Source organism: Oncorhynchus mykiss, chromosome 11 (genome assembly GCF_057628025.1).
Source record: "Oncorhynchus mykiss isolate SJ-2025 chromosome 11, ASM5762802v1, whole genome shotgun sequence".
NCBI classification, from domain to species: domain Eukaryota; kingdom Metazoa; phylum Chordata; class Actinopteri; order Salmoniformes; family Salmonidae; genus Oncorhynchus; species Oncorhynchus mykiss.
In genome coordinates this window covers 73,378,171-73,391,411 of record NC_143032.1, presented here as the reverse complement: position 1 = coordinate 73,391,411, position 13,241 = coordinate 73,378,171, and the positions used below count along the sequence as shown (strand labels likewise).

The 13,241-nt window shown below is 41.7% G+C and overlaps 1 protein-coding gene and 1 long non-coding RNA gene across 2 annotated transcripts in view; both read right to left on the bottom strand.

The window, feature by feature from the left end:
• Positions 1-2,110: 2,110 nt before the first annotated feature.
• On the bottom strand, positions 2,111-6,290 carry znf367 (zinc finger protein 367). The gene is made up of 5 exons (XM_021622090.3): positions 5,517-6,290; positions 4,521-4,683; positions 4,199-4,318; positions 3,816-3,954; positions 2,111-3,680 (listed from the first exon to the last, which is right to left on the bottom strand). The coding sequence occupies exons 1-5, from the start codon at positions 5,793-5,795 to the stop codon at positions 3,428-3,430; spliced, it is 954 nt and encodes a 317-aa protein (XP_021477765.1). The 5' UTR covers positions 5,796-6,290; the 3' UTR covers positions 2,111-3,427.
• Positions 6,291-7,626: 1,336 nt separating this feature from the next.
• The window catches only part of LOC149979852 (uncharacterized), a 581,301-nt gene continuing 575,686 nt past the window's right edge, over positions 7,627-13,241 (bottom strand). Inside the window, exon 3 of the long non-coding RNA XR_016484687.1 lies at positions 7,627-7,711. This is a non-coding gene — a long non-coding RNA (uncharacterized LOC149979852). The remainder of the gene's footprint in view (positions 7,712-13,241) is intronic.

The window sequence follows — 13,241 nt, the reverse complement described above, 5'->3', positions numbered from 1 at the left end:
TCTCTAGACTGGTCTAATAGGTAGAAACATGTCCCATTTCTCTAGACTGGTCTAATAGGTAGAAACATGTCCAATTTCTCTAGACTGGTCTAACATGTCCCATTTCTCTAGACTGGTCTAACATGTCCCATTTCACTAGACTGGTCTAATAGGCAGAAACATGTCCCATTTCTCTAGACTGATCGAACATGTCCCATTTCTCTAGACTGGTCTAACATGTCCCATTTCTCTAGACTGGTCTAACATGTCCCATTTCTCTAGACTGGTCTAGTAGGTAGAAACATGTCCCATTTCTCTAGACTGGTCTAACATGTCCCATTTCTCTAGACTGGTCTAATAGGTAGAAACATGTCCCATTTCTCTAGACTGGTCCAACATGTCCCATTTCTCTAGACTGGTCTAATAGGTGGAAACATGTCCCATTTCTCTAGACTGGTCTAATAGGTGGAAACATGTCCCAATTCTCTAGACGGGTCTAATAGGTAGAAACATGTCCCATTTCTCTAGACTGTTCTAATAGGTGGAAACATGTCCCATTTCTCTAGACTGGTCTAATAGGTGGAAACATGTCCCAATTCTCTAGACTGGTCTAATAGGTGGAAACATGTCCCATTTCTCTAGACTGGTCTAATAGGTAGAAACATGTCCCATTTCTCTAGACTGGTCTAATAGGTGGAAACATGTCCCATTTCTCTAAACTGGTCTAATAGGTGGAAACATGTCCCATTTCTCTAGACTGGTCTAATAGGTAGAAACATGTCCCATTTATCTAGACTGGTCTAATAGGTAGAAACATGTCCCATTTCTCTAAACTGGTCTGATAGGTGGAAACATATCCCATTTCTCTAGACTGGTCTAACATGTCCCATTTCTCTAGACTGGTCTAATAGGTGGAAACATGTCCCATTTCTCTAGACTGGTCTAACATGACCCATTTCTCTAGACTGGTCTAACATGTCCCATTTCTCTAGACTGGTCTAATAGGTGGAAACATGTCCCATTTCTTTAGACTGGTCTAACATGTCCCATTTCTCTAAACTGGTCTAATAGGTGGAAACATGTCCCATTTCTTTAGACTGGTCCAACATGTCCCATTTCTATAGACTGGTCTAACATGTCCCATTTCTCTAAACTGGTCTAATAGGTGGAAACATGTCCCATTTCTTTAGACTGGTCTAACATGTCCCATTTCTCTAGACTGGTCTAATAGGTGGAAACATGTCCAATTTCTCTAGACTGGTCTAATAGGTGGAAACATGTCCCAATTCTCTAGACTGGTCTAATAGGTGGAAACATGTCCCATTTCTCTAGACTGGTCTAATAGGTAGAAACATGTCCCATTTCTCTAGACTGGTCTAATAGGTGGAAACATGTCCCATTTCTCTAAACTGGTCTAATAGGTGGAAACATGTCCCATTTCTCTAGACTGGTCTAATAGGTAGAAACATGTCCCATTTATCTAGACTGGTCTAATAGGTAGAAACATGTCCCATTTCTCTAAACTGGTCTGATAGGTGGAAACATATCCCATTTCTCTAGACTGGTCTAACATGTCCCATTTCTCTAGACTGGTCTAATAGGTGGAAACATGTCCCATTTATCTAGACTGGTCTAACATGACCCATTTCTCTAGACTGGTCTAACATGTCCCATTTCTCTAAACTGGTCTAATAGGTGGAAACATGTCCCATTTCTTTAGACTGGTCTAACATGTCCCATTTCTCTAGACTGGTCTAACATGTCGCATTTCTCTAGACTGGTCTAATAGGTGGAAACATGTCCCATTTCTTTAGACTGGTCTAACATGTCCCATTTCTCTAAACTGGTCTAATAGGTGGAAACATGTCCCATTTATTTAGACTGGTCTAATAGGTGGAAACATGTTACATTGCAAGCTTAATCCATAAATGCAAAACTTAGTAGCAGATACTGTAGATACACGTGCTGCTGCAAAGGGGAGTACAATTCTAACGGCTAGAAGTTGACGTCGATAGATACTAAATCATTTTAGGGAGGCGATGATCAATATATTCTTCAATGGAACTATATGTCAGTACTTGGAGACAGCTTGTGATAGCAGATCGTTAACAAAAAGGACAAAAAAACATGATGAAATAAATACCTATGAAATGTTTATTATAGAGAAGGCTTGTACATACACCACCAATGGGGCTACAAGTCCGTATCTCCAATCAGCCAGCATCTTTTAATATAAAAGGTGGCGACACTAATGACTTTAAATACTCCTCTTCCGTATGTCTGGCCATGTAATTTGGTTAGAATGGAGAAGGCCAACGCCAGGCCTGCACAGCCATAGCATGGGCAGGCTTTTGTTCCAGCCCAGCTCTAACACACCTGACCCAACTAACTGTGGTCTAAATCCCCGTGATAAGATGATCATCTAGATCAGGTTTGTTAAGGGCTGATATGGAGCTGCGGCTGCTCACTCTGCGGCTCTCCAGGACAAGAGTTGTCCCTCCAGGGTTATAGCTACAGTTCTAGGTGTGATACATTTAATAGGTGAAGGGGTTGGAGCTTGCATTTTTGTGAAAGCTTGTGGCTAGCCACTACTGTAGATTAGGCTTGCAATGGGTTGCATCTCAATAGTCTCTACAGTGACTTCCTCCCCTCATCTACTCTCCTTCACCTGCACTGATCTGAAAGAACTACAGGTGGAAGCGAAATCCCCTGATAGGCTTCCACCACATTGCTTTTTCACCTATCGTGTCACAGTCCAGATCAGAGAATCAGGAGAGGAATCCACTTTCCAGTATTTAGATACACTTAAACGGTCCTATGACTGACCACACCCTGTATCACTCCATCCATCTGAGCTAAATCTACATAGACTTCCATTATATAAACATACTCACACAATATACTTTATCGTCAAAAGTAAAAGACACAACAAATAACTCGTTACCACCAAAGTGCAAACAAAACAAACTAAACATTAAAAGGTCATCTCCTCCAGTCTTTAGAAGGCAGAGGAAAGTGAAACGTTCTTCATATATTGACATCTACAACACAGGAGGCTGGTGAGGGGAGGCTCATAATAATGGCTGGAATGTAGAGAACGGAATGTTCCATTTATTGCATTCCAGCCATTATTATGAGCCCGTCCTCCCCAACTAAGGTGCCACCAGCCACCTGTGATCTACAATCTTAGCAGCCTAATAAGGATACAATTGGAAGCTGGATAAGGTGCTTTTAGCTTGTGCCTGCCCCACACTGCACACGGAGAAGAACCCCAGATACTGATCTAAGTTCCGCTTAGAATTTCCCCCCATTAATGGTTAAGTATTTGGGGAGGGTAAGCTTATCCTAGATGTTTCCCTACAGACAACTTCTACCCAGAACACATTGTGCAGGGGGGCAGAAGGGGAGTGACTGGGGAGGGTTTCAACACTGGGATATGGGTAGGGTTTCAGGCAGACAGGTTGTTAGCCAGCTCAATGAGCGCCAGGGCACCATGGAGACGCTCCCGTTGCTCTTGGAGACTCCGTTTGGCAGCCCCACCCCCGTTGCACTTCTCTTCCTCCATTGGCTCCTCCTCTTCCTCCTCATCTGATTGGAGAAACTCCCGGGGGTCCTGCTGCTCCTGGTCCTCCACCCCGCCCTTGCCCTGGGGTTTCCCCTTGGTGGGCACAGGGGCACGCTGCTCACGGGTCTGCCAGTACCTGCCACAACACAGAGAGTCAAAGGGGGATATGGTGAGAATTGGGGTGTGCAGAATAAGGTGAGATCCCTCAATTGCTTCACTTGTTTTACTATCCATCTGATCTGCCTGTCCCCCTCCCTCCAGAGCCACTCACTTTGCCAGCCACTCTGCCACAGCCTTGTTGTCTACAGACTGGGCCTTGTTTGGTCCCTCCTTGGGGTCTTCTCTCTTCAAACGGGCATATGGGTGCTTTGGGCAGTGCCGGTTAGCATGGGTAAAGCGACTCCCGCAGGCTTGGGAGAGAACAATGATATCAGAGTTAGTGTCATTCTTTTCTATATGGTGGATTCTGCACCCCTCCTATGAGAAAGGTCTAAAGGTACCACCTATATTTGGTAGGCCGTCATTGTAAAGCAGGCCGTTATTGTAAACAACAATTTGCTCTTAACTGACTTGCCTAGTTAAACAAAGGTTCAATAAATAAATAAATGGCCTTAAGGTATAATCTCAAAAGTGAAGGTCTAGTTGTGTGCTCACCTTTCTCAGAGCAGACAAAGGGCTTCTCTCCGGTGTGAAGGCGCTGGTGAGTCTTTAGCTGGCCACTCTGGACAAAAGCCTTGCCACAGTCAGGATAGTCACACGGGTAAGGCCTCTCCCCTGGGTGAGAACACAGGGAGAGTTATTCGTTTGTAATTGTTCTATTTTTCTAGCAGATGCCTATAAAAGTGAGCAGTGCGTTGGTGTTGTAACACAGGGAACCACATAGTGTCCTGGTAGTTTGGGTGTCAGTGTGTCAGGGCCATCTGTGCTCTGCTTTCACCTGTGTGTTCTCTTGCGGGCCCGTAGAGACTTTTCTCACCTGTGTGTGTTCTCTTGTGGGCCTGTAGGGATTTCTCTCTAGGAAACACACGGTTGCAGATGTTACAGCGGATGCGGCTGGAGGAACTCTCCCCCTCGTTAATCAACTCACGGACAGTGTCAGCACGCGGGCGGCCACGCCGAATAGCGTCCTCTTTACTGTCCTGAAAACCAAGTGGAAACAAAGTTACCTACAGTTATATTAATAAATGCAGCTTTATTTACTTTCTGAATAGTAGGTAGGCTTACAACTGCTTAGAATGCAGCATTATTCCATATCAACCTTTAAATAAATTGTATGGTCTATCATTATGCAAAACTAAAGTTAATGTGGTCATTGGTTAAGTAAAACTTACTAATGCATGGTGACATGTGACTGTTCAATTCTTGTCCAGTCCAATTTCAAATAACTGCTACATTATATTTTGTTCAATTAATGGTGCCGCAAGGTGCATGTATTCATTTATTCCAAGCACATCCGGAAACATTTTTGGCGGGCGACGCTACGTCACGTATGACAGCTGCCTGGGGTTTAAAATCCATCATGTCACACCGTGAGCGCGGGCGTTTTTTTAAATACACTTTTCAGAGTTTCCGTTTCACTCAAAACACGTTATTTTTGTTGCAAGCACTCAAAGATACGGACTCTTAAAAAAAAATATTGGACAGCTATTCAGATTGCCACTAGATTGCATCATTCAATGATGTAGTGTAAAGTTAACTTTTAGCTGGCCAGTGACCTAAGAATCCTCTGAATGTAACATGATCACTAAGATTCTAAAGTTGAAGCAATGTAACCGATAATCTCATTCATTGCAAGACTATTTAACACAACAAATAATTGAGAGTTACATGCAAATTTTAGTTATTACGGCGTCATATCAGACACATAATTCATGCAAGGTCTAAAGAAGCCTACCGGATAGGATTTAAACTTCAACACAACACAATACTATTAGGCTAAACAACATGAAAAACAACCTCAAACTTATCCTACCTTCATCTGGTCATGGGAGGCACCCATGTCCGCCTCGCTGGCGGTGTTGGTCCCGGTAGGGGAGGCAGCCCCGTTTACCGAGCCCGGGCTCAGGCTCACATTATGGGCGTTCTCCCCCCACTTCCACGGGTACACCATGAAGTCGCTGAATCCAGGGCTGGTCGCTATCAGAGATTCGTTCTTCCTGGGCTTGATCGGGGTGGTTTTGATCACAGACACCAGGACTCTCTTTGGAGAGTCGTTGCAAAAAATAACTTGAGGATGCTTGTTCTCGGCCATCGTTGAGATGAAAGACGAATGTGTCAAAAGCTGATCAAATCTCAAATTGTATCACAATGCTCAGGAATCACTTGCCATCTGAAGAAAAAGCTATTTACCCAGCTTTGCTATCACGTAACCTGACTTTAGCAAAAAGTTGGGTTCGGCAGCTATAAGACCGAAAGTGTCCCACAAAATTCAGCTATTCAATCAGGAGTGAAAATAGGATTCATTTCCAAAGACGAAGAAAACCGTGCCACAATTCCTTATAAAAAATATGGCACAAAAATTCATGAATCTACAAAAATTGTGTTCACACTGTCAATGTGGATACAATGTCTGCTCCTATTTTTGCAAGTATTTCCCGCGTTGCAAATCGCGCCTGGGCGGTTCATAAATCCTTTTACCACATGTATGGGAAATAACCTATTATAAGAGCCAAAGCATGAGGTAAACCCGAACGAGCGCAACACAGTAACCAATGGTCATCATCCGAACATTCAAAGTACGCTGATTGGTTTGTACTTTTTATCCAATGAGTTTTAAACGTTGTTGAGCGCGCCTTTCCGGACTGACAGCAGATTGAACCAATGTAGATAACGCAAATGAATCCGCTACGTATATTGGACGAAACAACCAATGGTACTAAAGGGCGGTTCATTTGACAGTAGACTGGGATTGGACCACTGTCGATCAAAAGCCTCTCCCGCGCATACAGCAGCCTGTGTTAATATATTACGTTTTTGGGACGATTTAAAGGGAAAGGGTGAGTCAATGGCGCCAAAGTTACGTAATCAAACCGCCAGAGAGAGAAACGATACTGAAACAAAGGTTGCAGTCAGTCATTTAACCTATGCACTACAGTACAGTTGTTATTACTATATTAATACACTGGGCCTATATAATTAAAGTTATATTTTGTTTATCAGAGGAGTATACAGTTTGTCCTATGTAAGAAGACTGGCATTGTAACATTTTAAAAAATATACAGAAAACCACTGAATACCTTTACCCTGGCTGCATATTGCACATTGCCTTGTCCTTATCTGTGGACATGTTTTGTGTAAGGGAGGAGTAAATAATTATAGTTCAATAGGTAATGGACTCACCTGTGTGTGTGTGTGTGTGTGTAGCCTCGTGTTCCCTCTTCTGGTTGTTGTGCCTCCTCAGGCCGGATCATGTTTTTTGTGATCGAATAGGAGCATCAATTGTGAATGGAGGTTGTATGACAAATATGTTTTATAGCAACTTCGTCTGGAATAAGTGAGATGGTGTCAGGGATTTCAACATTTTTTTTGTTGTATTTTTTTTTGGGGGGGGGGGGGCGTTGCATAAGGTTGTGACCTTTATGGGACAGGCACTGACTGCGCTCTCCTATCCAGTATCTGATTCTGATACATGAAATGAGGGTCTGAGACAAGAACAGAGAGGGAAATGTTTAAGAGCGACTGCGCCTAAAATCCAGCGAATCCCTTTGAAAATGGCCTATGAGGCATCAATATAAGAAAATAGATTACTTTAAAAGGTCAACTGCACTTCCCGATTTGGCATAATTTTTTATCTTAGCTCATTAAAAAAATACCATGACAAAAAAATACCATACTCATTAAAAAAATGCCATGACAGAAGGCAAACGAGAGTTGTCTTAAGGGTGTGGTTTCATGTGGGTGTTTCTTGGGTGTGTCCTTGTCATTCAATCACAACAAACATGTGCAGTGGTGAGTATAGCAAAGTAAGGAAAGCTAGCTTTGCTATGGAGTTAGACAATTCAAGACAATTCAAGTGTCTATACTTCAACAGCAAAGTTAGATGAGACAGAAGTTTATGAAGTAGGGCCTTGTAAACAAAAAGGGAGTAATGTAGAGATCTACGGGTCTTTAGCAAAGTCCAGCCAACCTTTTGATACAGGATGCAGTGGTGAGTATCAAAACTGTCACCTGTAACAAAACGAAGGGCACTATGGTAGATGGCATCCAAAGGTTTAAGAGTAGTAGCAGCTGCACTTTGATAAATAATATCACCACAATCAATTGTGGCCGGTAATGTCAAAGTGTCTGCAATAGCGTGTGGTTTCATAGCGCATTGTGCCTAGCCATTAACTGTGGGAATGATTCAAGTGCAGCGGTCAAATACGGCCCTTAGAGATCATGGGAAAAGGCTGCATTTGACCGTTGCACTTGAATCATTGCCACGGTGAATTGCTAGGCTCGCTACGCTATGAAACCACACTCTATTGCAAAGACTTTGATATTACCGGCCGCAATTGATATGGTGAAAACAATGTGTGGAGGCAGAGACACAGAAACTCACATCAATACCTTTGTCAAATAACACTGTTGTCGTGTTTTTGGCTATGCCGGATTAAGTGATATGACATGCTATTCTATAAAATAATTTATCTGTAATTAATATTACCTGATTAAGCTAATCAGGTAAATAGTTGACTAGAAAGTCGGGGCACCGTGAAATAATGTTTATAGAGCTGTTATCTTCCGAATAAACTCTTAAAGACCTAGTAATCTTTTACATCAATAGCAGTCAATACTTAATCGTCATCTTATTTAATCTCAAATCTCTGAAAGTTGTAAATTCTTGGTTATCTTCACAAACCCTTGCTAGCAAGTTGAATCAGCGATACAAAATTTGGTTGAATTATTTATTTACTAAATACCTAAATAATCACATAGAATTACATATACACAGAATGTATCATACATTGATTACAAATTATGTCATAAAGGAAAACGTCCCTAGCGGACGGAACTGATATGACAGCTGGTTACACAAAGAAAGGGGGCTGGGTTTGAGTGAAAGAGCGGGAAGACTGAGGAGCAAAAAGGTTTTGTGCCTCTATAGGGCCGTAGGCAGCTATGCTATCGTAAATACAGTATCTTTTGCATTCTAAATTACCGCCCATTTGAAAAAGGAAAATACAATAATATTTACTCTGAGATGCGCTTCGATCGGTTGGTCGTAGATGGGAGGCCTGGTTGTCCTTTGAAGAATGTCTGGTGGTAGAATGGATATTTGGTAGTACCGTCATCGTTTGGTAGATAGATACTCTGTCCGTCCTTTCCTAGTCCATGTCTGCAGTTGTCTACAGTAACACAACGGCTAGGAGGTATCAATTATTTAGTGAATAAGAGTTCAAAGTTCATACCAAGTTGCCATAATTTAAACTCATGCTGGCTGGTATAGTTGAAATTCATCCTTCCGGCATGTAGGTTGTCACCTTAACATTGGAATTCGATGCTAATTTCATTAGGTTCTTGCTGAGGTTGGCTTAGTTATGTAGGTGGTCTTTGTCTTTTCGACGTGGGGACCTCAAGTCCACACGTCCTTGGAACAGGAAGTTACATTTTCGTCAACGGGTTTATATAGTGGTGAAAGAAGGGCCTGTTTCATAGTTTTACAACCCATGTCTGTTCACTTGGGCGGGGCCTCTGAGTGAACAGAGTGGTGTTCTTTTAACAAACAGTTCTCTCATTAAGAAGCTAAAATTACATTTAATCTTTTCACAAACAGTTTCATATTTAAACATTTAAATTGCACAACAATTCCATGTAAATCTGATAACTAGAATGTGTAGATTTTCCAATATACAGTTTATGTCGTCCTACCATCAGTAATCATGTCTCAGACGCCAACTGAACTGAATATTCACGCATATTTTCAACTGGTTGGCTTACCGAAATATGGTTCCATTTCCCATCGTTTGATGTCACCAGACTCTCTCTCAATGTTAACAAAGGCTTTACTAGAGTCACATCGGTAGAGTAGAGAGAGGAAAAAGGGGAAAGGTATTTATGGGGGTCATAAACCTCCCCCATCAGGCCGACGTCATGACATTGTTGAACAAAGAATTTATGCTATTACTAGCAATCAAGAGGAGACTGACTGAACCAATCAAAAACTCCCCAGCTTATGCTCTCCAAATGGATGATAGCTGTGAGGGCCGAGATTACCATGCATTGACTTTTGTTTGCTAAACATGTTTGGAGATGCTATTCACGAGGACGTATTGTTCCGTTAACGATTCCAGAGCATGAGAAGGCACAGGGGATGTTCAGTGTTCTGCATGGCTAAAGAATTTACGAAAAACAGATTCCATGGGAGTGAATGGTAGGCTTTTGCACGGATGGGGCTCAATCTATGGTGGGACCGCGGGCAGGCCTCTGTACTCTAGTTATGAATGTGTCTCGCTCTGCCATATGGATGTATTGTATGATACACCGAGAGCAACTGGCGGCAAAAGAGCTGAGCACAAAATTTGGAGATACTGTATACTGCAGCAGGTAACTTAGTTTGTAAACAACATCAAACGACATCCACTGCTCGCACGCCTGTTCGCCAAACTGTGTGGAGATATGGGATCAGAGGAAGAAAATGTTTTATTTCACACCGTGGCTTGGTGCTTATCGTGGGGGAGTGTTGAAAAGATTGTTTGCATTCAGAGAGGAGCTGTCATTCAACATGGATGTAAGAAAAAAAACAGACTTGGTTGACTTTCTGTGTAAAATCAAATAATAATATGTCTCCTTGCCTATGTAACAGGCATACTTGGGTAACTGAACAAACTGAATGCGAGCATGCAGGGAAAATACACCAATATTCTACAGATGAATGACCGAATCAGTGGATTCAGAGGAAATCATTCTTATTGTAGAGAGCCCTTCCCTTGGCTGTGTATGTTTCTAACAGAAAACAGCATCAGTAAGTGTCCCACACGAGTGAAGACTGCTCACCTCCAACGATTGGAAGAGCACTTTGGGACCTACTTCCCAATCCGTTTGACCATGATCCCGGCTCAGTTGACATGCCAGTATTTGTATTTATTATGGATCCCCATTAGTTGCTACCATGGCAGCAGCTGCTCTTCCTGCGGTCAAGCAAAATTAAGGCAGTTATACCATTTTAAAAACATTACAATACATTCACATCATATTTAACAACACATTAAGTGTGTGCCCTCAGGCCACTACTGTACTACCACATATCTACAACACAAAATATACAGTGCCTTGCGAAAGTATTCGGCCCCCTTGAACTTTGCGACCTTTTGCCACATTTCAGGCTTCAAACATAAAGATATAAAACTGTATTTTTTTGTGAAGAATCAACAACAAGTGGGACGCAATCATGAAGTGGAACATTTATTGGATATTTCAAACTTTTTTAACAAATCAAAAACTGAAAAATTGTGCGTGCAAAATTATTCAGCCCCCTTAAGTTAATTGATTAAGTTAATACTTTGTAGCGCCACCTTTTGCTGCGATTACAGCTGTAAGTCGCTTGGGGTATGTCTCTATCAGTTTTGCACATCGAGACACTGACATTTTTTCCCATTCCTCCTTGCAAAACAGCTCGAGCTCAGTGAGGTTGGATGGAGAGCATTTGTGAACAGCAGTTTTCAGTTCTTTCCACAGATTCTCGATTGGATTCAGGTCTGGACTTTGACTTGGCCATTCTAACACATGGATATGTTTATTTTTGAACCATTCCATTGTAGATTTAGCTTTATGTTTTGGATCATTGTCTTGTTGGAAGACAAATCTCCGTCCCAGTCTCAGGTCTTTTGCAGACTCCATCAGGTTTTCTTCCAGAATGGTCCTGTATTTGGCTCCATCCATCTTCCCATCAATTTTAACCATCTTCCCTGTCCCTGCTGAAGAAAAGCAGGCCCAAACCATGATGCTGCCACCACCATGTTTGACAGTGGGGATGGTGTGTTCAGGGTGATGAGCTGTGTTGCTTTTACGCCAAACATTACGTTTTGCATTGTTGCCAAAAAGTTCAATTTTGGTTTCATCTGACCAGAGCACCTTCTTCCACATGTTTGGTGTGTCTCCCAGGTGGCTTGTGGCAAACTTTAAACAACACTTTTTATGGATATATTTAAGAAATGGCTTTCTTCTTGCCACTCTTCCATAAAGGCCAGATTTGTGCAATATACAACTGATTGTTGTCCTATGGACAGTCTCCCACCTCAGCTGTAGATCTCTGCAGTTCATCCAGAGTGATCATGGGCCTCTTGGCTGCATCTCTGATCAGTCTTCTCCTTGTATGAGCTGAAAGTTTAGAGGGACGGCCAGGTCTTGGTAGATTTGCAGTGGTCTGATACTCCTTCCATTTCAATATTATCGCTTGCACAGTGCTCCTTGGGATGTTTAAAGTTTGGGAAATCTTTTTGTATCCAAATCCGGCTTTAAACTTCTTCACAACAGTATCTCGGACCTGCCTGGTGTGTTCCTTGTTTTTCATGATGCTCTCTGCTCTTTTAACGGACCTCTGAGACTATCACAGTGCAGGTGCATTTATACGGAGACTTGATTACACACAGGTGGATTGTATGTATCATCATTAGTCATTTAGGTCAACATTGGATCATTCAGAGATCCTCACTGAACTTCTGGAGAGAGTTTGCTGCACTGAAAGTAAAGGGGCTGAATAATTTTGCACGCCCAATTTTTCAGTTTTTGATTTGTTCAAAAAGTTTGAAATATCCAATAAATGTCGTTCCACTTCATGATTGTGTCCCACTTGTTGTTGATTCTTCACAAAAAAATACAGTTTTATATCTTTATGTTTGAAGCCTGAAATGTGGCAAAAGGTCGCAAAGTTCAAGGGGGCCGAATACTTTCGCAAGGCACTGTATTTGTACGTGTGTGTATAGTGCGTATGTTATCGTGTGTGTGTGTGTATGCATGTGTCTGTGTCTCTTCACAGTCCCCGCTGTTCCATAAGGTGTATTTTTTATCTGTTTTTTAAATCTAATTTTACTCCTTGCATGAGTTACTTGATATGGAATAGAGTTCCATGTAGTCATGGCTCTATGTATTACTGTGCGCCTCCCATAGTCTGTTCTGGACTTGGGGAACCGTGAAGAGACCTCTGGTGGCATGTCTTGTGGTGTATGCATGGGCGTCCGAGCAACGCGCCAGTAGTCAAAACATACAACTCGGTGCATTCAACATGTCAATACCTCTCACAAATACAAGTAGTGATGAATTCAATTAGAGGTCGACCGATTATTCAATGCCGGTACCGATTATTGGAGGACCAAAAAAAAGCTGATACCGATTAATCAGACAATTTTTATATATAGTTGTAATAATGACAATTACAACAATACTGAATGAACAATGAACACTTTTATTTTAACTTAATATAATACATCAATAAAATCAATTTAGTCTCAAATAAATAATGAAACATGTTCAATTTGGTTTAAATAATGCAAAAACAAAGTGTTGGGGAAGAAAGTAAAAGTGCAATATGTGCCATGTAAAAAAGCTAACGTTTAAGTTCCTTGCTCAGAACATGAGAACATATGAAAGCTGGTGGTTCCTTTTAACATGAGTCTTCAATAAGTTTTAGGTTGTAGTTATTATAGGACTATTTCTCTCTATACCATTTGTATTTCATATACCTTTGACTATTGGATGCTCTAATAGGTACTTTAGTATT